The 26,774-nt window shown below is 47.7% G+C and overlaps 6 protein-coding genes across 6 annotated transcripts in view; 4 read left to right on the top strand and 2 right to left on the bottom strand.

Moving 5' to 3' along the window:
- Positions 1-1,127, top strand: part of LOC113994584 (basic phospholipase A2 9-like) — a 2,130-nt gene extending 1,003 nt beyond the window's left edge. The window contains exons 4-5 of the mRNA XM_027733805.2: positions 402-508; positions 641-1,127. Of these exons, the coding sequence (XP_027589606.1) occupies positions 402-508; positions 641-765 (232 nt within the window). The 3' untranslated portion in view covers positions 766-1,127. The remainder of the gene's footprint in view (positions 1-401; positions 509-640) is intronic.
- Positions 1-8,131, bottom strand: part of UBXN10 (UBX domain protein 10) — a 22,895-nt gene extending 14,764 nt beyond the window's left edge. Inside the window, exon 1 of the mRNA XM_039387360.1 lies at positions 8,052-8,131. The gene's annotated coding sequence lies outside the window, so the exon portion shown is untranslated. The remainder of the gene's footprint in view (positions 1-8,051) is intronic.
- LOC113994585 (acidic phospholipase A2 PLA-1) lies at positions 3,536-4,921 on the top strand. The gene is given in 5 exon segments (XM_027733806.2): positions 3,536-3,563; positions 3,717-3,826; positions 3,828-3,865; positions 4,119-4,225; positions 4,779-4,921. Coding segments are annotated over 5 exon segments (426 nt in total).
- On the bottom strand, positions 7,464-15,162 carry OTUD3 (OTU deubiquitinase 3). The gene is made up of 8 exons (XM_039387359.1): positions 14,947-15,162; positions 14,009-14,157; positions 13,116-13,228; positions 11,198-11,320; positions 10,421-10,546; positions 9,766-9,862; positions 9,327-9,508; positions 7,464-9,019 (listed from the first exon to the last, which is right to left on the bottom strand). The coding sequence occupies exons 1-8, from the start codon at positions 15,132-15,134 to the stop codon at positions 8,846-8,848; spliced, it is 1,152 nt and encodes a 383-aa protein (XP_039243293.1). The 5' UTR covers positions 15,135-15,162; the 3' UTR covers positions 7,464-8,845.
- Positions 15,163-17,886: 2,724 nt separating this feature from the next.
- RNF186 (ring finger protein 186) lies at positions 17,887-20,517 on the top strand. The gene has a single exon (XM_027733792.2). The coding sequence runs from the start codon at positions 18,819-18,821 to the stop codon at positions 19,734-19,736; it is 918 nt and encodes a 305-aa protein (XP_027589593.1). The 5' UTR covers positions 17,887-18,818; the 3' UTR covers positions 19,737-20,517.
- A 1,643-nt stretch (positions 20,518-22,160) lies between these two features.
- TMCO4 (transmembrane and coiled-coil domains 4) overlaps positions 22,161-26,774 on the top strand; it is a 33,849-nt gene continuing 29,235 nt past the window's right edge. The window contains 5 exon segments of the mRNA XM_039387366.1: positions 22,161-22,290; positions 22,293-22,393; positions 22,580-22,640; positions 25,642-25,826; positions 26,223-26,397. Of these exon segments, the coding sequence (XP_039243300.1) occupies positions 22,270-22,290; positions 22,293-22,393; positions 22,580-22,640; positions 25,642-25,826; positions 26,223-26,397 (543 nt within the window). The 5' untranslated portion in view covers positions 22,161-22,269.

Below are 26,774 nucleotides of genomic sequence, written 5' to 3' on the forward strand. Positions count from 1 at the left end.
GGCCCTGGGGTAACCCCAGGGCTGTGCACAACCCCCTCAGCCCACCCCGAAGCTTTGCAAAGCGCAGACCAAGTACTGGGCAGCAGCAGGAAGGGAACAGGTTTTTGGGAAGCAGGGAAAGCTCAGTGCTCACCCCTAATTCCAGCCCCGCAGTCAGTAGGGTGGTGCCAGCGACAACTGCCTGGTTCATGGGATAGCACCAGTGGAGAGGGATGGTCCTGAAGCCAGGATGCTGGGCAGGGCTTGCACAGGGAAGAAGAGGCATGGGAACGGGCTGGAAAGAGCAGTTGCTGGGCAATTCAGAGCAGAGGATGCAAAGCTGGTGGCTCTTCCTGCCCAGCTCGCAGAGCCTATGTCAGGTAGGTCAGAAGCAGCCAGTGCCACATTCCTTCTCCCTGCAGGTGCTGCCGGCTCCGTGCCTGTTGCTATGCCAAGCTGGCGGCTCGGCGGTGCCCCGTGGGACCCTTCCAGCCCCTCTCAGCACCCCAGGCAGGAATCTCCACCTGCAGTGAGTCCTCACCCCCTTGCCTTGGGATACCCCTTTCCAGACCATCTCCCTCTCTTGCGGTGTCCTTTTTTGGGCAGCCCCCGGGAGATACGCCCAAATGAAGGTCTCAGATGTACTGTGCGGTCCCTGCAGGGTCGGGGACGTGGTGCCAGAGAAGTGCCTGCAGGTGCGAGCGGGCGGCCCTGCTGTGCCGGATGCGCGGCCAGAGGCTGCTCCGGCGCCGCATCAAGTGCCGGGGACGAGCCGGGAGGTGTTGAAGCAAAAAATTCCCTTTGCAAAACCACCTCCGGGCTGATCCACGAAGGGACGGGGTCGGCAGCGCTTCCCAGCCCTGGCGAGTCTCCTCCTCGGGGCTTTTTGGCTTTGGCACGAGGACAACAACCCTCCGGTGAAGTTGCGTCAGTGTCCACTGGATCTGAGGAGGGGGAGCAGCGCTGACGCGATGTTTCAGCACAGCAAAAAAAGGGAGGAGTGGACACCTGCCCCTCGTCCCTGTGAGGGGCACAGGGAACCAGCGGGAGTGTCTCCCCTTGGCTCCGGCTCCCCCACAGCCTGTCTGCTCTCTCCGCTTCTTGCTTCACCTTCTGTTGCTCCAAATAAAAACAGAGAGCCCAAGGCAGCAGTTCTCAGTGTGCCATGACTCAGCTGAGCCCAGAGACCACCCCTCGCCTCTCAGACAGGTTTCCTGTTGAAATACCTGGAAAAAATTACACCTGAGAGGTGACACAATTCCCACCGAAGTGCAGCCGCACCTCTGAACTGCCCCACTTAGCCCCGAGCCTTCAGACTCTGAAAATGTCCAGTTTTTTTCTGAGATGGAGAAGTGGAAGTGGGTGGAAGGGCTTGGCGTTCAATGATCCTTGTGAGTCCCTTCCAACTCAGGATATTCTAAGATTCCCTGAACACCCTGTGCCGGGGTGGCCGGGAGCTTGCCTGACACCAGCGATGAGCAAAACAGACTTCTCACCAGAAAAGAATGTTTTGGCCCGATTCTGCAACAACTCTGAGCGCATCCCTTAGGAAAAAACCTCCCCACTGCGCATGTTTTGTGCCCTGCAGGGTTGACCCCAGGAGGTCTCGGTGCTCCAAACCCCCTTGGGGCTCTGCAATGAAATAAAGCCACAGAAACAGCAACAAAACACAATTTCCCCAGGGGCTGATGTCCAGCTGGAATTCCCTCCCTGGCTTGCCCCAAAGCTGAAGTCAATGGGGCCAGGCAATATCCCTTACATCAGTGATGCTTCCCACCAGCTGTCACCCAGGAATCAGGCCCCTCCACCCTCCTTTTCCTCCTCCAGCACCACGTAATCCTGGGGAGATGAGGAAGGAGTGGGCGGCCCTTCACCCAGCAGCTGCTGTTTGCAAGGCACAAATCAAGGATCAAATCCTCACCTACAGGACATCCCAGACAGATTTCAGGCCAAGATAAACTCTCCCTTTGTAAACTCTGGGTGAATTTTAACTATCCATGTATTTTCCTGCTTGGAGGTCTGGCTGTACAAATCCATTCATACGGAGCTCCAAGTGCTGATGTGTGGGGTCAGACACATGGCAATAAATTGGGTTGGAAAAGTTGTGGGTTTGTACTGTGAAACAAAATCCACATCCTTCCAGGAGGCATTTGACCCTGTTGGGGCTTATTTCCCATTTGGAGAAGGGATACTGCAAACCTGGCACAGGTAGAGGGGCTGGGGTGAAGAGGCTTTCACGTGGGGCTCAGCCAGTTTGATAAGAAAATACCTTATTTCTCAGTGATAAAACTGGTTGTAGACTCGGAAAATCCTGAATTATGGCAACCCCTGGTTCAGGTCATTAACTCAATGGTGTCCAAGGGGTCTGCTTAAATTAGCCCGGAGAGCTGATGAGACAAACATCTCATGCCAGAAGGGGGAACAGATGGTGCTGAGCCGAGTTCCCTTTTCTCACCACCTCTCTGATTCCCACACAAGTCCCTGTTCCCTGCCTCAGTTTCCCTACCAGCCACGGGGGGATTTCCTCCCCTGCCTCAGTTGCCTGCCCATGCTGGGGTTCTCCAAAAAGCAGCACAGAGCACTGGGCACCTGCAATATCTGACAGAAGTCTGCTAAATGATTGTTCAGCATCATCTATTTAATTAGAGATTCTCTCAGAGCAAACGACAACCAGCCTCTCTCTTTCCCCCTTCCCTTAAACTTGCATTTTTTCCCCTTATGCTGCCACTTGCCTTCTTTTGCTTCTAAACAAAGGTGAGCCAGACACCTCATGCCATGGGCTCATCTTTTTGAGAGCAAAACACAGTGCCCAGCATACACAGGGAGAGGGACAGAGCACCCCCATGTGCAAGGGGCATTTGGGACCTCAGAAGTCCCCACTACCAAAAACCCCCACCGTATGTGGCTCAGCCCTATCTCCAGCCACAGCCATTCTGGAGGACCACAGGATCTTCCTTTGCTCCCACTGTTGCATCTCACCCACTCTGGTAAGTCAGAAGTGGAGGATGCTTTGCACTGGCTGCCTTTTTTCCCTGCCCAGTTAAGTCAGGATGGAAACACTAAGACATAGAATGGTGTTTTCTAGCCAAGACATCAAAAAACTAATATAGGCATCCAGGAAGAAAGTGAATCATGGGATCACAGAATGGTTTGAATTGGAAGGGACTTTAAAGCTCATCTCATTCCACCCCCTGCCATGGGCAGGGACATCTTCCACTAAGTGGTTCCTGTTCTCCCTCAGGTTCTCCCATTTTGCTCGGGGAGGCACTGAGATGCTGAGATACCCAGAGCCATGCATGGAGCTGACCCCAGTCTACCCTACTCATGCCAGTCCACCAAACCCTCCCCTGCCAAGGGCTCCAGCAGTATAAGGCACCCCACAGCTAGGACCTCCAGCAGTGCCAAGGGACTTGCACACGTAGCAAGAGCAATATGGTGAAGATTGTCAATATTTGCCCTCCAAAGGAGGGGCCTTGCCAAAGGTACACAGTGACTATAAAAGGTGTGACCGGCAGCACGTCAGGTTCACCAAACCCTGGAGCTGCCACTACCAGACATGAAGCTCTTCTTACTTTTCCTCTTCTGTGAGTAACCCCCTGCCAGCTCCCATCCTCCAGGAAAGTCTGGTGCTCACGGGTTCTGTCCATGGAGATGGGAAGGGTGAAAATGCTCATTTTTGCTGTGGAAGGGTAGGATGGGAGGTTGCTTTTTCCAGTGCTCCTAAACAACTTCTCCAGCTGTAGGACTGGCCCTCGCCAGCTGCAACGTGCTCCAGTTTGGAGCAATGATTAAGCACAAGACCGGGAAATCTCTGCTGTCTTACAATGGTTACGGCTGTTATTGCGGCTTGGGGGGGATCCAAAAAGCCCCTGGATGCCACCGACAGGTAAGCTGGGACCTGGTAAAGGCAGAGCAGGTGTCCCAGCCCTCCCCACCTCCCTGAGTACAGCGAGGGGAATCTTGCCCTGCTTCTGGGAGCAGAGAGCAATGAGAAAATTGTTGCTCGTCTTTAAAACCTCTCTAAAAGCATTTTAGCAGCAGTGGCCAATGGGAACAATGCGCGTCGTTGAAGTTCAACCAATGTAGGGTTGTCCCAACTGTCCCCCATCCTGACTTGACCACGGCTTCTGTGCTCTCAGGTGCTGCCATGCCCACAATTGCTGCTATAAGAAGTTGGCTTCCTCACACTGCAGTCCCAAAGCGGTCACCTACAAATACTTCCTCCGGGGAAGCCGAATAACCTGCGGTAAGAGCCAGTGCACGGGCAAAGCTCCAAGTGGAAAGGCACATACCATCCATACTTGTATTCCGAGGTGTCCTTTAGACCATCCTGGCCTGGCAACCACTCAGAGCAAAGGAGGGGGAAATACAGGGAAAGTGCCAGGAACAGGGCAAATAAATATTTGCTGGATTATGGTGAAGTTTAGAGCTTGGACACCTCCCTAAGGAGAGGCCTTGTCCTTCCCTAGAGGCCAAATACTGAGGGTCTGAGGTGACCTTCCCATCCTGGACAGGGACCTGGCACAGCCACCTCGATTTCCCCAAAGCCAACACATTATTTCACAGACCAAAACAAAGCATATCCCTATGATCCAAGCAACTATCCGCACACACCCCAGGGATAAAGTGAATTAAAGGGTCCCTCCAGGGCTAGGTAGCTCCACACACCAGAGGTGAGAGTACCTGAGACACCCCAAATTTAACCCAGGGGGCTGTGTATGCAGTAGGGATGGTCCAAAAAACACCCTGTGACTCTCCCACCCTTTGCCTGCCTCCTTGCCCCCCAAATTTTCTTCCAGGAACCGGGAACCAGTGCCAAACAGCGACCTGTGCATGCGACAAGAAGGCAGCTGAGTGTTTCCAGAGGGCAGCTGGGACCTACCACAATTCTTACAAGAATTATCCCAACTTTAAGTGCAAGGGCCGAGCACCCTCCTGCTAAACACACCAGGGTCAAAACCCGACAGAGTCCATGGAAATGGTGGGGGTTCTGCGTTCCCTGCAGCCACGCGGGACACGGCAGAGCCCTGCGGCACCAAAAAGGTGTCCAGCACCTTTCCCTGGAGTCAGCGCACCCGGAAAACCTGCTCCCCATGATTAAACAACTCATAAAAATGGAAACCCTGCAAATAAAGATATATTTTCAAAGGAAATTTGTAAAGCATCTCCAGGGTTGTGTTTTGGGAATCAATGATGGAAGGCTAGGAAGCAGCATGGAGCCTCAGAACTGTTTTTCTGAAGTCAATATTTATGCCTGCACAACGTTTTGCATCTTTTTCTTAAAAAAAATGACCAGAAGTGACATTTTAGCAGCCAACTAGTAAATCTTAAGAGCTACAGAGAAAAAAAAAAAAAAAAAGACCACAGAAAGAGTGAGTGGCTGCTGCACCCTAAACCAGGCTCCAACCCCAGCTTCCCTCTGAGACCTTGGCCTCAATCCAGCCCCACCCTGTTCCTAACGACCATTTAAGCAATTAACATCACTGCAGGAAAGGGGGAGTTCAGTGGTGGGGCCTCAGGGGTTTAGTGTGACCTTTTCTTGCACCCCATCTCCAGCAAGTCCAGACAGGTCTCCTCAGGTTGCCACTCCCTGCAGCTACCTCATCCCTCACCAGAACTGCACATGATCCCAAATAAGCCCTAATTATCTCTAACAAGCCAGGGCTGGCTGTCCCACAGCCCCGAGCCTTGATGGAGGTACCTCTAGCTTTAAGGCTGCCTCTGGAGATGTGTTCTGCTTAAAATAACGGAGTTTTAAGGGTAATTTCTTTGAGTTTCACCTCAGCGCCAGGAGGCTCCTGCCTGACTCCAGCGTTTCATCACAAGCAACACCCCCACCCCACCCTCACATTCCCACAGTACATGTGGTATCTTTATAACTCCAAACCACTCATTTCTACTCATTTCCTATAGCCACTAAAGGATTTTGAGAGAAGAGCTGGGACAGAGCCAATGCTGCCCTCTAAGGTTCCTGCAACCAGACAGCACCAAGGAAAGTCCCCACAGCTCAACACCAGCACAAATCATCTCTCTTGTATCCAACACTGGAGTATGGCATGCTTTTCATGCACAGTTTCCCTCCTGTTCTGCAGTTCCTGAAGCTGTGCAGATGTGGATACCACGAATGTCATGGCAAAGCTGTGAGATAACCAACAGGAAGCTCCCAAGAAGGAAAAAAGGATGGGAGACATGGAGCAGCACAGGCAGAAAACCCTCCCATACATAGAAACACTTATGGAGGTCATCCAAAACCTGGCTAAATGCTTAAAACTTCCAGTTCAACTGAACTCCTGATCTGCAGGTTTGGGAAAAATAAGCCAAGGGAAGATTATGTAGGTAGATAGGATGCAGGGAAAGTGGCTGTGCTACATCATCCTGCTGTGTAGTCGCCCTTGAGAGCCTGATGGTGACCCCACTGCTGATCCAGCAGCAACCAAAACACCCTCAGAGATGTCAGCCAGCAGCTAATAACAAAGAGTCATCCTCCTCAGATCTCAAGGGAATATCCAGTGCTTACTGTCCATTCTTGGACCACGCATTACAAAGCTCCACCAACAAGTAAACACGAGCTATGAATCATGATGTGCCTCTGCTCTTGTTTCTTGCCTCCCCTTCCTCCTGCAAGGAAAAGCCTGTTTACAAGGCAAATTCTCTACATAAAAGTGAGTTCCATGAGGAATGTTGCATAAAGATTCCCTAGAAAAAAAATAACAGATTGGGAAGGTGGAAACTTCAACAGGAAAATTTAAAACAGATAAAATAAGTTTTAACATCTTTTGATACACAATGGTTGTGCAGGCACAAAGCTATCCTGGCAGAAATAGGGAAATTGGCAGAAAAGGGAATTTGACTGCTCTATCATGATTTAAGAGCCCAGCACACTAAGAGTTTGTTTTAATCGTATTACACTTGGAAATGAAAGCATTTTCAGCTCCAGATTTGGTTCCAGGTATTGGTGGCCATGAGTTGCTCACCAGCCTCTCTCTCTGCTTTTTGTGCTGCTGGTGCAGAACTGCCCTTTCATCCTGGACACAATGGGGTGAGGTTTGAGTTCCCTCCACACCTACAGAAGCTCAGCCTTCAGGACAACTCCCTTCACAGCTCTCAGGCTCCAAGATCCTTTTATCAGCTCTAGCTCAGGAGGATAAAAAAGCAATTCGTTAAGATCAAACCTCTTATTCCAAGTGTACAACTGCAAATTCTTTCTTATTTTTTCAAACCTGTAGAACCCAAATACAGCTGGGCAGGACACAGGTGATACACGTACCTGAACTGCCTTGCTACACCCACTGTCACAACTGATCACACACTGAAGTGATTTGCACTTCCTCCCCACTAAGCTGTGAGTTGCCTCTCTTTCCACTACTGTAAAACTTACTGTCTTGGAGAAAAGGAATTCCTAAACCAGGAATTCTTACAGGAGACCCTTCTTTTTATTCTTCAACTAACAGCAGCAGAGCACACGAAGTACCAGCTCTTGGCAGTTCAGTAAAAAAAGGCATTTATATTTTCATGCTGATTTATAAACTTCAAAGCACACATAGATTTTTTTTCAAAAGCAACGTTCCTTACTTTTAAAAAATCCCCTTCACCTCTGCCCTGGCTGATGAGGTGTCTCCTGCTGTTGTGTAAGTGCACGTGTGCTTTCTTCAAGCTTAGTGCTTGTCACAAATCCAAAAACCTGAGTAACGCTGAAACACTGGGAGCCATAAATCCAGAGCTGAATCCCACAGTCCTTTCACCTTGGTCCAAATCCTCAGTCCTACAGTGGAAATTATCACTGGAGTCAAGCTGTACATCCTACTTGGTGACCTCACCAAAATGGAATTTAAGATGGAAAAATTCTACCCTGGAAAAAGGTTGATTTATGAAGTGAAACAGGCAGGTTTCCCAGGGAGTACTGGTGCTTGGAAGCTTGTTCCCAGGACTCTTGTTCCTTTAGCTACACTAATGTAATTTGGAGACTAACACCTATCAAGTTCCTGGCTTGGACTAAAGCTCTGGAGTAGCCCAAAAGCTCCAAAATATGACAAAGGGGATGAGATTCCAGATGTCCAAGTAACAACACTCACCAGAAATCTCCTGCCTGCTCCTGTCACATTTTACAGCCTCATCAACCATCACCGGATCAGATGAGTTGGCTCTGCAGTCTCATGACTCCACTGGTATTATTATTTTGGGTGGGTTTATGTCTCTCTACAGCTCTCAGCTAGCAAAGGAGCTGGTCCCAAACTTCAGCAAGCATGGATGCAGCAATCCCATTCTCCCTTTACGTATTAATCGCTTCTGAACGAGGGCCAACAGTTTTAGTGAGATTAAAACTTGTCACTGCATTCCTGCCTGGCAAAGAAAAGAGGAATGTCATGTTTGAGACAGTCCTGGCTGACACATTTTGCTCTGGAAAGGATTCTGAGACTTCATTCACTTCATTTAAATTTAAATAGAAAAAAAACCACCAAAGTTGTTCCTGAGTTGAGATTTGTTAAGCTTTCCCTGACAGAAAGGTAAAATAAAGCTCCTCCAAGCATAATCAAGTAAAAAAAAAAAATCCAGGCACATCAAGAGATGTCAAAGCAAATGTGACATTGCTATGTGAAAAAAAGGTTCTCACCTTCATCTAACTCCAAAATTATAAACCCAAGTCTCTACTTTTTAAGTTCAAACAACTCTTCTCACACACAGGTTGACGTGGAATCACTGAGTAACTGTCCTCCCCGCAACCAAAGGAACAGGAATTTCTCTTGTCCTTGAAAACCTCTGCAGAAACTGATTTTAGGGTAACAAAGGGTGCCTGGAAATTTGCTCAGGGGGAGTTTTGTCTTCATCAGTTTTATTTGCTTTTCTCCCCAGAGTACTCAGCACACAGTCATATGTTTAGGGCTGCCATGGTCTTCACCAAGGTGATGTGGTTGGTGGGGTCTGTCTCTGTCCTGTCATCTGCACAGTTGTTCTTCATGGCCAAGACCTTCTGCCGGTGCCTCTCCTCCTGCCGCTTCTTCTTCTCCAGCCTCTGCTGCTCCTTCTTCTGTTTTTTAGCTACCTGAAAGGGAAGGGTGAAAACACAAAGTTCAAACCACACTTCTTCTGCTAACACACTGGAAAGGAGACGAGCAGATATCAAGGCAGCACCCAGAGAACATTCCTAACTATTTATGAGGACTTTATTTCAGGCTGTTTTGGGAAGAGTGCCATAAGTCACTAGGAAATGTTTGTTATCAGAGAAGTCACAGCTGCAGCAATGATAAAATGCAGTGAGCAGAAACTCTTTTTGATTGGAAGAAAAGAGTTGCTGAGTAAGCCATCCCCTAATTCTTAAAGGGTGCTCACATCAAACCCCCCTCACACACCTGTGGGTTCCTGCTGGCTTGGTTCTCTCCACTGGATCCAGCCTGTCCTTTGTTGTTTCCTGTTTCACTTTGATGCAAGCTCTGATTTCCAAAGATTCTTGAACCGCTTCCATTCTCCTCCCACAATGTTTTGCTGCAGGATTTCTGATCCCTGCTCTGGGGTTTCTGCTGCTCCTCGGTACCTACCAACAACAGGTTTTCCTCAGACACTCTACCCAGGAGCTGTCGCGCTGTCAGCCAACTCCTTCTTCCTGAATTTCTGGAGCAGTGGGTTTTTTTGGAAGCTGGATTGAGCCTGCCCTCACTAACAACCTTCCTGAGCACAGAAGGCTGAAGTGGGAGCACACAACAGCAAACCCCATCTGTCCTGCTGCTGTCCCCAGGGAACATGGACATCACATTCACCTGAAGCCTCAGGTGACAAACTCTGAGAACTCACTTGTTCCTTCTCCTTCCTTCACTTGTAAGATCGCAAATATTGCAGATTCTATGTTGTAATCCTCCGCTTCCAGGACGTGGCTTACTAAATCCATGTCCTGTCCACAAGAGAAGGAGAACACTGAAGGAGTTCAAATCTCTGACACACATTCACTTAACAACCACCTGCAGCACAGAGAGGGGGCTCCTGCTTTTATGATTGTTCAATTAATGCTTCATTTCTGAAAAAGGTGAGGGGGGAACCCTTAAATTCCTGAAGATATCAAGAAAAAGGAATATGCTCTTTCAGCATAACTGTTTCACTCTTGGCCCTTTCTGTTCTAAGCATTTGCACAGTAACAACAGCCAAGAGTCACAGATTATCCAGTTATGTGGGATATTCGACATCCTCAAATTATTTCAAATCTTACGGGATTTGTTTCCAAGTGAATTTTCTGACAGATTGCAAGACAAGCTTTCCAGAATTATTAGGTATCCACACAGAGTAGGTATTTCATCTGCATTTAAGGGTTGACTCTAGGATGAAATCTATCCTAGTTTAGGGCTGTGGTACTGAAATTGTTCAAGGTGAGCATTTTTTAGAATTTTTCCCAGGACTACTTTCAAGTATCAAGGACATTTGAACATTAAGCACAAAAAGGCTCCTCAGTACTTACTGAACACCCTGCTGCATTGCACACTTTTTGTACAGCATTTTCCATTTCCGCTTCAGTCTCATCCTCAGAGTCACCCTTCTGTGGCTTCACTTCCTCTGTCTTATTTGCATTGTTTTTGCAAAGCATCTGAAGAAAAGCAAAGCCCAGCAGATAACACAGCATGCAATCAAAAAAAAAAATCTAATAAATGTAATTATTATTGAGCACTTTTCTCAGAAACATTGTGCGTCAAAGCATTTTGGAAATATCGTAACTTCCATCATCACTGGAGGTTTCGCCTCTCTCCTGCACTACTCTCATGTACTGCACCACCATGAATGCCAATAAACAAGCTTATAAATGGACTAATTTTAATACGATACAATCATATACCTGTGTGCAGAGACCCTCAAGCATAGCACAAGATCAAAAAGTGACATATGAAGAGGACAACTGCATCCAGATGTTGCATTTCCAGCTCTTTCCTCCCTTCCTTTTGTTTTCCCACTTGAGGTGCATGAATATGTAATTTAGATGTGGTTGCTTCCAGACAGCCCACACCACAGCATCAGGTTTGGGATTGATTTCCAGGCCAGAAGTTGGAATCCCTCGCAGCCTTTCTCAGGAGAGCTGGTGGCAGGAGCTACAACGAACTCAGGGCTTTGCTAACCCAGCATGACACGGGGACTACACTCTTCCCCTCAATCCCAAGACAAATGAGAAAGGAAATCAACTGCCAACATTCATCAGCTTTATTTATCACCCACAGCTGGCTCAGGTAATTCTGTGACAACCAACCTCCATCTGAAGATATGCCGGAGCTTCTGAGTCATCGTTGATCCTCCTCACGCTGTCATAGTGCTCCCCGTAACGATAAGCAATGTGCAGCTCCCTCACATTGCTCTTGTCTGTGCCCCGGATCTACACAAAAGAAATAAACTAAAAATGAGGATTTGGAATCAACCTCAGCATCAGATTTGTCCAAGTATTAATTTTCTTGGGCAGGAAGTGAGTACGTCACTACCGAAGTTTTATAAACAGGAAGAGTTGACCTAAAAATTCAGCTGTGCCTCCAGTAACAACAGAGCTTCGGCCTCAAGGAGAAGGTTTGAAAGCCAGATACTTAACGTTGGTCAGTTGTATAACAAACAAAACGTGGGATGAAAATATTTCTGTGGAAAGCTCAGAACTATTTCCTAAACTTTCCACAGCAGCTATCAGTTTTACGACCATCTTCCCACATCCAACTTCAGCAATGCTCCTAGGGAATGTACAGTATCATTTTCCCCCTGAAACATGAGGAAAGAGAGTTCATTCAAGTGATGACCACAGTGGAAACAGTTACCCAGAATAAGTTTTGATCTGCAGCTGGGACAAGATGCTTTTTAACAGGATTCCAAGTGGCTGTGTTTTGGTTTTAAAAGAAAGCCAATCCATAAAAATGTATTAACTCTACTCAGGAACACTGTTAACAATCAAATGTCCCTTTGCTTTGTCAGCACCAAGTACAGCAGTTTCCACAGAAAACTCCTGCTCTGATATTATCTGCACTGACAGCAAGAATAATTCCTACCCTGATCATCAAACTGTTAGCTAAGAGCTACCCAGCATTCCAGCTCCTGCCAGGAATGCAGAAAATCCCACTGCACTTGCAAACCTCCTTGGCTTGACGTTGTCAGCCCGAGTTCACAGGCCTGACAGCTCTCCTGGAGCAGACGTCAGTAAGCAAAGGACAAGAACTGCTTTGCTTTAGGGCTACAGAGTTTCTCAACCCTTTTACGTCTACGAATCGCCTTATCTCCACTCCCAGACCATGCACCAAGTCACACCTTTCAACCCTTTCAAGTCGCCAAGTCTGTGGTTTGTGCCGCACTCGTAACTTCAGGTTTCCCAACAATAATTCTCCATTCATCTATTTCACACTTACCTTTAGATTCCAACTCAACACTTGGTTCTATTAACTCCTGCTTTTTATCCTATTAGGTTATTCAACATGTTGGAATTCAGTAAGCTTTCTTTTCCTCTGTCAGTGCTTGAATAGGTATCTAACAAATCCCAAAGCTCTTGAAAGATTATTCTGAAAATTAGCCAACTTAGCTCTCATTAGAGAAGCTCTCTCCACTCTGGAGCAAGTCCAGAGGAGGCCACCAAGATAATCAGAAGGATGGAGCAGCTCTCCCATGAGGAGAGGCTGAGAGAGTTGGGATTGTTCAGCCTGGAGAAGAGAAGACTCCAGGGTGACCTAATTGTGGCCTCCCAGTACCTGAAGGAGCCAACAAATAAGATGGAGAGACTTTGGACGAGGCCTGAAGTGTCAGGACAAGGGAGAATGGCTTCGAACTGCCAGAGGGCAGGGTTAGATGGGATATTGGGAAGGAATTCCTCCCTTTGAGGGTGGTGAGGCCCTGGCACAGGTTGCCCAGAGAAGCTGTGGCTGCCCCAGCCCTGGAAGTGTCCAAGGCCCAGATGGACAGGGCTTGGAGCAGCCTGGGCTAGTGGAAGGTGTCTTTGCCCATGGCAGGGGGTTTAAGGTCCCTTCCAACCCAAAGCATTCTGTGGTTCTATGAATATGCTGGACCGTAAGTAAATGCTGCAGCTCTAAATCATGCCCAGCTAACTACAGCTACTGCTCGGTTTTGACAGATCAGGAAGTTTTCACACTGTTTATATTCATCAGCGAAAAATGAGGCCAAAATGTAGAAATGTTTTTTCTCACCTGCCACAGTGGAGCACAGAGCTGATGAATAACCACATTGATTTGATTGTTCCTTGCAAAGGCCACAATAGCATCGTTGCCAGCAAAGGTCCCAGGCTTGGCCAAATTGGTAACTAAAGGAAAAAAACATTTAGAAGAGTTAGAAACCTAGTTTCTGACACTTCCAAAAGCACTGGAGGGATAACAAGTAGTGAAATTTCAACACGAGCACAAGAAATTCTGGAAAGGAAATCCCACCTGTGAAACAGTGAGTGTTCAAGACTTTGGCAGCAACAGAAGTTAATGCACTTAAATGACCACAGAAATCTCTAAAAAAGAGCAGCACACCCTTAGACTAAGCAAGGCCCCTGTCTCTGTTAGCTCAGAAGGAAGAGTGCCAATTACTAAGTGACCAAACCACTTCCATGCATCACCTGCATAGTACCTGGCACATCCTCAAAGCTGGTGGGACAAAGGCTGTATTCACCTCTGCTTTGGATCTTCCCCTGGATTCCCAGTATGAAACATTAAGTGCCAAGGAGAATGAAACCCAAAGAAATCAGTCACTTACCAAAACAGCCAAATACCCACGAGCATTCAAGGAGAACTAGACAATTTTTCTGAAGTTCCTTTTACAAACACTAAATTTTTTTTACTCCTTCCTTTTTTCGCCTCTCATTCCTTCTCCAAGTTTCTCCTAAATTTAAACAATTTCCAAGACAAATTTAATGCAAGTTTAACAGCTCATCTTTCTACAGCATTGACAGAGACAGAAATGCAAAGAATTTGTAAAAACCATAGAGGAGCCCTGACATAGTTCTGGGATGAGGAACTGGTGAGTAAGAAGGTGCTCCAAGGAGATGGAATCCCACTACACAATAAGCCCTCCCATGCGTGCCCTGTGGAGCCCATACCGTGTTTCTCAAAGGGCACATCATCCTCCACAAATGGCTCAAAGTCCTCCCTCTGCTTCACCATGTAATCCACCGTTTCCTGCCGATGCCTCAGGTGGTTCCTGGAGTGCCCCTCAAGCTGGTCACCCAGGGCCCGAAACAAGCAGTTGCTGTCAAAAGAGAAACCACAAGTTGGCATGTCTGAGGCACAGCATTAAACAAACACCCGGTGCAAAAGGAATATGGTTTTAAAGGGAAAAGAGAGCTATGCCCAGTTTGTTTATCAAGGATATGAATATGAAACAGCACCTATTCTCTGTACTTGAATGGCTTCTGCTACTGCAATGGCTGGTAAGAATATAAGATGAGTGATCACGTCATCAGAGGTGGTAAAAGTGCTAGGTGGGTGGGTGGGCCAAACTGTCTTAAACTGACACTGGGACAAGTGACATAATGCAACAAAGGGCAAACCAACGACCTGCTGAGCCATTTCTCAGCAGAAACATCTGATGCTCCTTTCACCCAATCACTCATGGACCGTCCTATGCTCTGCACAGCTGGTCCGTGGAGCCCTTAGCTCTCCTGGGGAACAGGGCTGGGACTGGCAGGGCCCTCAGGTTCTACAGAAACATGGAGCAGAGCAGAGCCCCCTGATCCTTGTAGGGTTCAGTGGGGAAGTTCTCAACCCTGCAGAGCACTGGCCCCCCCCATCCCCGCCGCAAATCAGGCGAAGGCGGCCCTCAGCGCCCGGGAGGACGCAGACTCCCCACCACTGGGGGGACGAAGCCCCAGCCCCCGGGGGTCACACGGTTCCCTCCACCCGAGAGGTGAAAGCCCTCGGCCCCCGAGAACACAGACCCCCCACAACCGGGGTGGAGGAAGCCCTCTGCCTCCGGGGGCTGGAGCCCCAGGGAATCGCCGGCCCCGGGGGTGCCGGGGAGACCTGTCGCGGCGCTCACCCGTCGCCCGGCACCTCCCGCAGCTTGAGGCCGAGGGCCCGGAGCTGCCCGGCGAGGCCGCCGCCGCCGCCGCCGCCGCCGCCGCCGCCCGGTGCAGGGCCCGGGGCCGATCCGGCGAGGGGGCTGCGGGGCCGCCGGCCCTTCCTGGCCCCGGCGGGCCGGGCCTTGGCCGCCTGTTTGCGGGACATCCCCGGCGGGGCGCCGGGAGCGGGCACGTGACCGCGACACCGGGGGAGGTCACGTGGTGGCGACATCGGGAGAGTCGCGTGACCACGGCACGCGGAGCAGGGCACGTGACCGCCCATCCCGGGGGATTCCTGCAGAAGGAGGAAGAGCAGAGGAGGGGGCCCTGGAGGGAAACTGGAGCTGGGAATCACAGGGTGGGAATTGCGAAGGGAAGGAGGGTGCAGCCAAGCCTCGGGAGCAGTGCATCCGCGGGGAAAGGCCGGGGAGGGCTGCGAGAAGCAGCACCGCAGATGACTAACACTGTGCCCAAGGCTGCCAGATTCCAGCTAATTAGCTTCTACTGCTAATTGCACTAATGCCTCTCCCTGCTGCCCAGCAGAGCTCCCGCCCCTCGCCCAGACGTCCCGCCGTGACCACACGGGTGGGCGCCTTCTGCCCCCGTTATAAGCCAGGACGAGCCGCTCCGGACTGTGTCTGTTCAACCTCAAATCACCGCTCCGAAGCGAACTCAGAGGAGATTAAGGGGGTGAGAGGATGGATTACCCACGAGATGGCACCAGGAGAACACGGCTGAGAGCAGCAGCAGGTCGGGAGAGCTAAGACTGCAACTATTAATTAGATGTGATAAAGCTCATAAACTGAACCTTCACGTCTTGTTTCCTCAGGCGCTGAGGGAAACTCCTCAGAGGGGGCTGGAGAAGGGGCACAGCAAGAACACTGGTGACTTGTCCAGAGTAGGGCTCTTGGGGAAGATTCCCTGCCATCCTTGACACCACAGCTCTTCCACTCGTCCCACAGCAACTGGTTTAAGAAGTCACCCACCACCAGCACCCATCAAGGCTCTGCCCCATGATTCTAGTCTTCCTTGCCCTGCTTTTCTCTGCCAGTATCACAACAGAAGGGGCCTGATATTGCCCAAGTCTAGAGGAGCCCACCAAGGTGGTCAGAGGAGCACTTCTCTCATGAGAAAAACTGGGAGAATTGGGATTGTTCAGCCTGGAGAAGAGTAGGCTCCGGGGTTTCCTAATTGTGGCCTTCCAGGACCTGAAGGAGCTGACAAGAAAGATCGAGAGAGACTGTTTACAAGGGCCTGGAGTGACGGGACAAGGGGGAATGGCTTCAGATTGACAGAGAGTAGGTTTAGGTTGGATATTAGGATCAAATTCTTCACTGTGAGGGTGGTGAGGGGGATGGAATTCCCAGAGAAGCTGTGGCTGCCCCATCCCTGGAAGTGTCCAAGGCCAGGTTGGTTGGGGCTTGGAGCAACCCGGGCCAGTGGAAGGTGTCCCTGCCCAAGGCACGGGGTGGAATGGGATGAGTTTTAAGGTCCCTTCAAATCCAAACTATCCTGGGATTCTGTGATTCTATGAATTTCTGTCTAATTCCAAGCTCAGAAGGCACATCCAAATGGCTTTGTGATAAACACTAAGAAAACAGTCCTGGGGATACAAGAAGAGGCTTCACATCATGATGATTTTAAAGTTGTATATTATTTTTAAGTCCCTTTTCTCCAGAGTCACAACAACCTGACCCACAACTCAGCACAGGGAGAAGCTCACAGCAGTTATCACCAGTACCTTCTGGGATGTTTGGCCTATGGGCACGTGAGGATTTTACTCAGGAATAACACAACTGCTCTTTTATATCTATTTCCTGCCATAAACAATTCTGTACAAAGCATTTCATAGAAACACATTTTCTTATGCAAACACACTGAAAGCAGGAAAACAGGATGAGTACATAAACTGACTGCAAATGATTAATGAGGCAGTAATTAGCCTGAGGAGCATGAAAGGGTTGTGGGCAATTCAGATAAGCACAAGGCACATGCCAGCCAGGGAGCATCACTCGTGACAGCGGGGATAAAGCGGAGCCAGAATCAGGGCCTGGCTGAAAACTTTGCCAGTGCAGGACAAGAAGAAACTATTTTTTCAGCACATCAGACAAAAGGCACAGACAAGTCACCCCCACCCATTAATAGGACACAGAGCAAACAGACATGGAGCATGGATTCATCCCACCTAGTTTTAAAATTTCTAATTTAGGAGCATAGGTGTCCCTCTTGCTGTCTGTTCGAGCTTCCAACCTCATGGTTTCATATTGTTTTAATAATTAAGAATCAGGAAATTTTAAGACATTTTCCTCTTCGGACATGGGAACTGACAGAGTAAATCTGAAGCTTCTAAAGCACTGTAATAATGGCAGGTCTGTCTTCCACTTTCCCAGATCTTTTTAACAGCACGGAATGTGAAATGCAATAGAAAATTATCCTATTTTTAAACATAAGTCTTGCAGTTCACCAGCCCACTTGCAGATGTTACTGCACTTTGAGTCCCACTTCTGCAGCTGAAAGATCTCCAGGCTCCTAAAATCTGGGGTCACCCAAAAGTCCATCAAGCACCACTACAGGTCATGTCAGCAGAAACACAAGCAGGAGTGCTCAGGCACTTTGACGAAGTTTGCTTACGACAGAGCTTCTATTTCTCAGCTAATAAGAACAAGCGCTTCTCACCTCATCCCCCCACCAGCAAGTTCAGGAGATTAGAGCTGTCCTGAACTCCTTGCCCTCCTCAACTGCAGTTGTTTCATTTCTTTCTGTTGCTCCTCTGTGGGAGAGAGGGGCTGGGACATGGTGGCACAGACAGTTTGAGCATTCAGGTGCACTTGAGGCTACTAGAGTGGTACTCCATGTCTTCTGCTGGTAAGACTGACCTAGTCCATCTTTTTGGGATTAGAGATCCTTCTTTTCCTTCCTTATTTCCTTTGCTCCATTCTGCCACAGGATTCTTGCCGAGAAAACACTTGGATTTTACCCCTCAAATAAAAAGGCAGAAAGAAATTAGAGACGGAGGGATTTTGTTCAGGCATTTTTTTCATACAAGAAAAAAATTGGTCAGACAAGATGAATATTCACAAAACCACTCAGGAAGGGCACTCCTGAGTGCATGAGGTTGTCCTGTGAACGCCACGAGAAAGAAGATGGTCCCACCAAGACACTAACCTTGCTTTTAATTTCCAGATCTCTCTCATGTATCTCTGAGATCTTCTGTGGGCCTCGGACATGCTTCAGTTTGCACTGGAAGCCCTCTGATGACTGAAACCAACTAGGATAAGAGACATTATAATGTTTTGATAATTATTGGACATTCATCACTCACATTAATAATCTCAATCTCATTCCTCTCTTGGTGCTGTAGGGTAGTCAGTATTGCTAAACCAAGAGCAAATTTCCTATCCAGAGCACTCAAAATTGGTGATACTTATGCTCTAATCAAAGCACTGCATTCAGCATACCGACGTCAGTAGTAGATAATTCCCCTAAATCTGTAACTGTCCAGCAAAGCACTGTTTAGAGACCAAGGAAAATGCTTTCAACAAAGAAAGTTCTAATTTCTAATTTAATAATAACTGTAGTGCCTGGCTGTCACAGCTATGCTATGGAGTCTGCTTCCGGACAGGAATTGCCCAGTGATGTTATCAGTCATTGTAAACTGTCTTGGCTGGGAAGTTAATCATTAACTCAGGTCCCCATCTCATAAAAACATCATATTGTAAGAGCACGACTCACTTAAGGCTGTCACTAATCAATCCTGCATACAGCAGGAATACAGCAACACATAAAAGGAGCCAGAGACTAGCGAAATCCTTTAGCCAGGGGAAGACAAGCTGCAGGGAGGTGTATCTCCATGGAGAAATCCACTGACAAGCCAAACAAGGAAGACGGATGTCTGGCTCTGCGAGTACTGCAGGCTGAGGAGGACGGTCCTGCGCCCGCGGCAGGAGGTGCTGCAGAAATGAGCAGGGCAGGACCCCTAACACAGAATACAAATCAAGGGAAGAGACAGGGATTTACTGAAGAGTGTATTAAAGAAATGGAGAGGCCTTCAGGCACAGAGCAAGACAGTCATGCTGCCTTCAAAGCAGCAATTTTGGAAAGAGACTGTCCACACTCAAAGCCTCTTGTTGTGCTAACGAACACAGACTGTCCCAAAACTTGCACATTGGAAATGAACCACCAGTGTTCAACCACATCCGTGGACTTGGATTGCCTGATCTGCTTCAACAAGTACAACATCTACAGAGTCCCAAAGCTCCTGGACTGCCAGCATGCCTTCTGTGCTGTCTGCCTCAAGCTTATTCTCAGGAAAGTGGAGAATACCTGGATCATCACCTGCCCTCTGTGCAGAAAACCCACTTTTGTGTCAGAAGGGCTCATCCGCACACTCCAGAATAAAGAAGACATCTTGGAGCACTTGGAAAACCTCGAGTCAGACCCAGAGGTGCACATCCCTGCCATGGGGCTGGACAGCAAGAGCTGGATTCAGAGCAGCCAAGACATTTTAAACATAGAGGAGAATGTTCCAGCAGACACCAGCCTGGCTGTGCAGAGACTTGTACTGCTCCTGCTGCTCGGGGTGATCCTCGCCATCCTCATCCTCCCCTTTATGTACTTGGGAAGGGTCAAATGGGTGATTTGTCTCCTGCTTACTCTGGGGTTGGTCATGTCCATGGTGCTTTGCTGCACTCCTAAATTCCACTGGAGGTGCAAGAGGGACTCGCCCACCTCCTGTGACAAGGAGACCCACGTCGTTACTGTTGCCTGAAACAATTAATTAACGAGGGTGTCCCGGAAGTAACAGACTGGCCCTGCCTGCAGAGCTGCAGGTTGGGCATGCCAGTGAATTATGGACTTAAAGAGTAAATTCAGCAGCTTGCTAGGCTGGCTCAATGCCAAGGCACAGTCTTGTTAAATCTCATTACTGGAAACAAAACTCAACTATTTATATGTTGATATTTATGTGTTTTCAACAGGATTTTTATCCCAGGCTAAAAATCCTGTTGGTTTGCTTTTGCCACTTTGTTCTTGTTCGTGTCCTCTCCTGATTAGCCCTGCAGGATGTTATCTGGAACACCTGGGAGGTAATGTCCTGGAACAGCCTATGGTTGTGTTTTCCTGCTCTCTGAACACAAGTACACCTTTTCTCGGGACAGAGTGGGGAAATAAGGCTGCTAAATCAGGGAGTGGTTTTTTGGAAGAGAGTAGCTTTAACCCAGATTACCACTTTAATCCCTATCACTGCCCAAGGGTTGCTGGCAGGCATGGGAAAGGGACTGGGAAAAGAGGATGTCAGTTGATGCCATCTGAAGTTATGCCCAAAATCGTGAGAGGAGGAGGCAAAACCAACACTCCTAACCTTGATCTGTGGCTTGCAAAGGGCAAAAAACCTTGCAATCTTCCCAATTCCCCACAGAAATAGTTCCTCTCACCTGAATTCCTTTATCTGGATCCCTGCACCACCTCTCTTCTTGCCCCCTCTTACATGAAATACCACGTTGCCCTTGGAGATGCTCACAGAGATAAACAGAAATCCATCAATTGCTGTGTCATACCACATGTGATGTTTTTATATGGATTGTCTCCATTAAATTTAAATAATATTAATTGCTAATTGATTTCTGTGTTTCAATTCCTCACTGACAATTAATGTCAAAACAATTCCCATTTTCCTCATTGACAGGAATTGCAGGTGAGAAAGCGTAGTAGGGAGTCTGCACAGCTGAGGTGGTGAGTAAAGCAAAGCAATAATGTGTCAGTTTGTTGCTTTATTTAAAAAAAATGTTTAGTTGCTAAGAAAATACCCTGAAACCCAACTAAAATTAAACTGGGAAAAAAATAGGAGATTTCTCTAGTTAAGCTGCATTTTTTAAAGTGCCATGGATCTCAGCAGACCTTGGATCAGGTAAATATTTGTGTTTGATAAGAATGGAAACTGATGTCCTGCAGTTGCTCGGTATATAAATAGACATAGTGTCTCACAGCAGATAAAACAGATTAGACTAAGAGGGTAGGACCTCTTGTCCTCCTAGTGTCTTGGAAAACACAAGTCTGTTTTCTACCTAAGAACATGAACCTCCGGGGGAAATAAATCTTTTGGGTTTTCTCATCTATTTGGACAGCAACAGGCTTATTGCAGAGCACATATGACATTTTTTAGTAACCAACCAGAAAAAAGCTTTTCCATTGGGAAAAGGCAGGTAGTTTTAAACCCACATACCATATTATTCTAAGTAGAAAGACTGGATCAGATATTTAGCTACACTGAAAATAATTTCAGAAACCGTGGGCAAGTCTTTCAGCCCAGACTGTCCTCAAGATGACAAACTGCACTAGAACTATTAAATAATATAAATTAAAAATAAAATAATTTTAAAAAGGGGGAATTTTGCCTAAGAGGGGAGGAGGCCAAGCAAGATATCAAACAACACCAACCCCAGAAGGGTTTAAACATCACATCCAGGATCAGTTTGCCACCATCAGTCAAAAAACATAATGAATATTTTATCAGCAGTGTCCCTTGTCCTCTGTATCACTCACAAAGGATCCCGCCAACCTATGTGTGTCAGCAGCATGTGGGTGTGAAGAAATGAAACCAGAGAATGAACATGATCAGTAAAATCTGTTTCTTATGTTTCACTCTGCCCTTCTGAAAGGGTGTGTTCAGTTTTATTACACTAATTTCTACAGAGCCAAAAGAAAAGTCAAACAGGAAAGGGCTTCCCTCAAGGCAGTGTACAGCAGTGGGAAGGCAGCATGGATGCTCTGTGATTTCCAGGGAGAGGCTGGCCCTCTGAAAGAATTCCTATGGATCCACACAGTTAGAGATCAACACCTTCCAAGCCTTTTTTCAGCAGTTCAACTGCAATGTTTATGGAGAAAAGGCCAATGGAATTATATTCCTATTCCAAAACGTAAACTATTTGCTTGTACTCAGGTTTAAGTCATGGTGGTCTTTTTGTCAAGGAAGGTTCAGCTCCAAGTTCCCTTGCCCTCCTTACCTTACCTAGCTGGCTCCAAATTTCAGATAGTTACTAGGTAACATAATCTAGCCTGAAAGAATCATAATGAGAAATGGGCCCAGGCAGCATCCCCTCAGCCCCCGCCACACCCCAGTCCCTCACCATCACCTCAGCCCCCTCTATGTCCTCATCCCTGTCCATCCCCTCGGCCCCCTGCATCCCCTCATCCCCCTGCATCCCCTCGGCCCCCTGCACCCTTCATCCCCCTGCATCCCCTCGGCCCCCTCCATCCCCTTATCCCAGCGCAGTTCCCTCTACACTACGCACCCCTTTACGCCGATGGCGCAGAGGCGGCGGGAAGGGCGGGCCGGGCCGGGCCGGGCCGGGCAGGAAGGGGCGGGCGGCGGCATCGGCCGGAACGCGGTGGCGGCTTCTCGGTGCTCGGTTCTCGGGCCGGCGGCAGGTCGGGGCCGGGCCGGGGAGGTGAAGAGGGGCCGGGTACAGCCGGGACAGCGCCGCGGGCTGAGGGGGCGAGCGGGCGGGACCTTCCCCTCAGGCCGCCCTACTCTGTGCGCTGCTTTCCCCTCCTCAGCCGTGGCCTGAAGTGCTGCTTGCTTTCTAAAAATGTGCCCGCGTTCTCTCAACAGAAGTTTCAGACACAAGGACTGGCAGCTGTGGATGTGTCTGCCCTCACAGCTTTCCCAGCTGAGGTGGTTCCCTCACACTTCTTCCTCTGCTGTTCCCTCTCTGCAGCTTTGCCCACTTCGGTGTGAGGACATTGCTTCTCCGTCGCTGCTGTGCAAACTTCTGGATTAACCGAATTAAACACGCTTAGTTCTGCAACTACTTAAGCTTTTGGCTTTTCCAAGTCCCCCATCACCTCTGCCCCTGATCTTTGTGGCCATCCATATCGCATTCGTGTCATTGCATTGAGACAGGACTGAATTAACTGTATTCCGTGTTCATACCTCAGATCTATGGATTAAAAGCAGAGGCCATGGTGCTCCCACTGTGTCAGCTCTGGAGCTCTGTGCTAGTCCCCAAAAAACCTCATCTGCCGAAATGTTTCCACAGTCACAGCATTGTGTGCGATGTGTAACCACAGTTGGGCTGTGCTGTCCCCCAGCGTACCTCATATAGGACTTTTTGGACAGCCCCGTCTGAATAATTATCTACAAGTACCTCTCTGAAGTTAATGAGATGCCTCATTAACTTTTGAGGGTGTTGGAGGTGATCATGCCAGTGCTTTGGTCACTGTTGTAGTTTAGGACGAACACAATGCCACCATCTCTCTGTTTCTTCTTCCAGCAGTAGAAAACACGTGTATTGTACAGCTTTAGATCCCCAAAGGAATTATCTTTCTGCTTTCCAAACAGGATTGTATGAGCTGCTGTATAAAATATGGTTTTTTCTCAAGAAGACAAAGGGTTTTGTGTGAAAAGTGAATGCTGGAAGTGATAACAAAATTCTCTTTCAAGTGACAGTTCAGATTATGGCAATGCTGTTGATTGCTAAATTCCATTGTTCGAGGCAGGGATGTGAATTCCAGTGCCATGAGCCGTAAATAACTTTTGGGATATGTTTCTACCTCTCAATTGCCTTATCTTGGACTAGTGGCAAAACTTCTTGGCCCACATTTTCATTAGTAAATCGCATGTTGCCCTTCTTTTTACGCTGCATGTCTGAAAATCCAAGCCCATTTTTTTCCTAGGTAATTATGAGGAAATAGATACCTGTGTTGAGAGAAACACATTGAGGGTACTGATCTGAGCATCTTCAGAGCAATGTCTTCCAGAAGCTTTCTCTGGGTATTTTAGATGCTCATTACTGATTTATTTGTTACATGTCAGAAGCCACTGTTGCCATTACTGCTCCATGTTTTATGTTATTATTGGGAAATTAGGTTAAACAGTTGTACTGCTCATGGATCCTTTTAAACTGCTTCATTTCTTGTATGAGCCTGAGTTAAGAAGTCAATAAATGTCTTAGGGAAGAGGATTTTATTTTCAATGCTCTTTCCCATAACGTGTCCAGAGGTGAGCAGACATGCCAAGTAGTTTTAAAATTACTGGGATTTTAGCAGTGAATTATTCCTGGGAAAATTGGTCTGAAAGTTTGGATGTTTTAGGAAGATCAGAGCCTAGTGAGAGATGAATTTCCGGGGTCCAATAGAGGAGCGTTTGGAGCTCCTGTGCTAATAGAACAATCTTGGGATAAGCAAGTCCTGGAAAGCTGAAGGTATGTTCACAGCTGGGGTTCAGTGAGTGTCCACACTGGTGTGTGGTGTGGTTGGTACTGGAGTGGGTGTGGCAGGCCGGGATTGATCCCAGGCCTCTGCTTTCCCCAGGGAAGTATAACCTGGCCCTTCCTTTCTCTGGTTGATTTGGAAATAGCAGTTAGTTTATTCCTGTGAATTTTGTGCTAGAATGTGATGTTTTCATGGAAACACATGGAAATGCCCTAGCCCCATGTGCTGGAGCCAGAGGCAGCACCAGGAGTGTGTGTTGGGCTGAGCTCTCCCAGGGAAAGAGGTGTGAGTTACAATAACCATCGGCCCTTCAGTGATGAGTTTTTCTTGCATTTACACAGCAGCAGTTAAACTGTGCAAGCCTTGAGAAATACAAATCACCTCCAATAAATTTCTGAGCTGGAGTGCAGGACAGACACCTTTCCTGGAGGACCATGACAGATGGCACGCAGATAATAAAATCTCTTTAAAAAGAGCTGCTCCTGTTGCATTTCTGACTTTTAGGACTCTAAATCTATCCATAAATGGTGTCTGCATCCTCTGAGAGTAGGCTGTAGTATCGTAGGCTCCTCATTCCTATTTAGTCAGGATGTGGAAGAAAGGAAGCATTTAAATATGAAGTATATAATGAAATAGGTGATATGGTCCCCTTACAAACCAATTGAAATCAGTAAAAATTTCAAGTGATGGAAGTGATCTTTGGAGCAGGTTGTTACCCAGGTTGAGTTGTGAAATGAGCTGTTGTCACCTTTGTCTGAGGTAAGTCATCTCAGCTGCTGGTACCATTAGAGGAACACTGGAAGCCCTTCAGTTGGAAATGTGCACATCTACACTCTAAAACAATAATATTTTGGCCCAGCTCAAGGTCCGTGTGGTGCAGGGACCTTATTTTTAGGGGAAAAGCAGTGACAGGTTGAATAGAGGAGAGAATGTTACAAGCAAAGCACAGCAATGTCCATGGGACACATTAAAGGCCTTCTCAGGGGCTGCAGTTGAACTCAACTTTCCTAATGCCGTCAGCAAAACAAACAGAGGAACAATTTGGGCTGAGATGAGAGAGGCAAATTATTTCCCAGGCAGCTGTACTGGTCCCTGCACCAGATGCAGAGCTTTTACTTTCATGTTATTTTTGTACTAAATGTGTGAATTGTATGCCTGAATGGAGCCCAGTCTCTTTGCATCTTGAAGGGAACTTCTCCTTTTGCTGTGTGAAGTATTGGCAGCTCATTTTGTGCGAAACTTTTGAGAACTGGTGAACAGAAAGTGTCCTCTTGTCTTCTTTGGTCACAGCAGTGTGTTGGGGGGCGGAGGGGATATACAAGATGGACCTGGACAAACTTGATTTAATACTGACAGCAAGTGTGACAGTGAAAAAAAACAAAGGCAATTGTCTTTTTGCTCTCTGGTTTCCAACTGTTCGTTGTTGGATTTTTTCTACAGCTGTTTCCTCTTTGACCTTGCAGGTGAAAATGGCTGCAGAAGAGAAGTGGAAAGGTTGGATTTCAAAACAGCGTAAGGAGGCTGAGCAGGCAGGGGAGAAAGAGCCATGTGTGCTCCTGGGTCAGCAGCTGGGAGAGCTGGGAAGATTTGCCTATGCAGCACTTTGTGGTGTATCTCTTGCCTGGCTGTTCCCTGAAAACGAGCAAAGGTACTGCATGCGGGAGCAAGGAGTGGGCAGGGGAGGTGGATTTTGGGTGGCAGCTCAAACAGAGCTGGTATCAGACTCTGTGGGGAGTCTTCTAAAGTTTGGGGAGTGGAAGATCTTTTCTCTCTTACTTCTGTTAAGACTTTTATAATTCAGCACACATCGCATCCTTTAACATCAAAGCATGTACTGAAGTAAGGTCTGGCCCCATTCAGATTGTTTCCTTGTTTGTTTAGCAATTCACCTTCTGCTGACTCCTTCTGATGCTTTGATTTTTGTGTGAACAGTAGCAGACCAAAGTTTGAAACCAGGGACTGCTCAAAGCTTCCAAAAATACCCAGTTGTAGAGCCCTGAAATACCCAGTTGTGAAGCCTTAGCTGCTCCTGTTGCTTTTACAGCTCCTTCAGGACAGAATTTATTGAGGGCTTTGTGAAATGGCTGGACCTGCCCGACGCTGTCCTACCTGCCATGACAGCCTTTGCTGGTGGCTTAGGAGGTGAGGGCACAGAATCTTTCACTGAGATTTTGCTGAAGGACCCCATCTTGGAAGAAAATCCAGCTGTCATTACCCAGGTACGTCTATGTGTTCTCCTTGCTCTTGTTTGCTTTGCAAAAGAGATTTATCATAGGTGTCTGTTTGCAGCTGAAGTGCTGTTTGTGCAGACAGGGGAGTAAAATCAGTATTTCTGATAGGCATCTGTTTCTGAGTGGCTGTAGGGGGGGACTGTCAGTCTCTCTATCCATAAAGAGCTCATGGAAGTATTAAACACAAGGCAAGGTCACTCTCTGCTCATTAATGTTTTGTGTCTTTGATGGTTTCACTCTACAGAGCAGAGAACTGACAAACTTTTTGACTATTATTGCAGTGGTTTTGATTCATATGTGCTTTCTACAGGTTTTAGTGGCACACTGAACATGATAAACCTGATTTTTACTTGTTTAAAAGCCCT

The sequence above is a fragment of the Pipra filicauda genome, unplaced genomic scaffold, assembly GCF_003945595.2.
Source record: "Pipra filicauda isolate LSUMZ 115617 unplaced genomic scaffold, ASM394559v2 scaffold557_size342763_pilon, whole genome shotgun sequence".
NCBI classification, from domain to species: Eukaryota; Metazoa; Chordata; class Aves; order Passeriformes; family Pipridae; genus Pipra; species Pipra filicauda.

Coding starts and splice junctions, on each gene's coding strand:
- OTUD3 (XM_039387359.1), bottom strand. CDS start 15,134: ATGTCCCGCAAACAGGCGGCCAAGGCCCGGCCCGCCGGGGCCAGGAAG. Junction 14,158..14,946: donor CGGGAGGTGCCGGGCGACGG/GTGAGCGCCGCG, acceptor CTCTTTTGACAG/CAACTGCTTGTTTCGGGCCC. Junction 9,509..9,765: donor GAAGGAAGGAGAAGGAACAA/GTGAGTTCTCAG, acceptor TGTTGTTGGTAG/GTACCGAGGAGCAGCAGAAA.
- RNF186 (XM_027733792.2), top strand. CDS start 18,819: ATGGAGAAATCCACTGACAAGCCAAACAAGGAAGACGGATGTCTGGCT.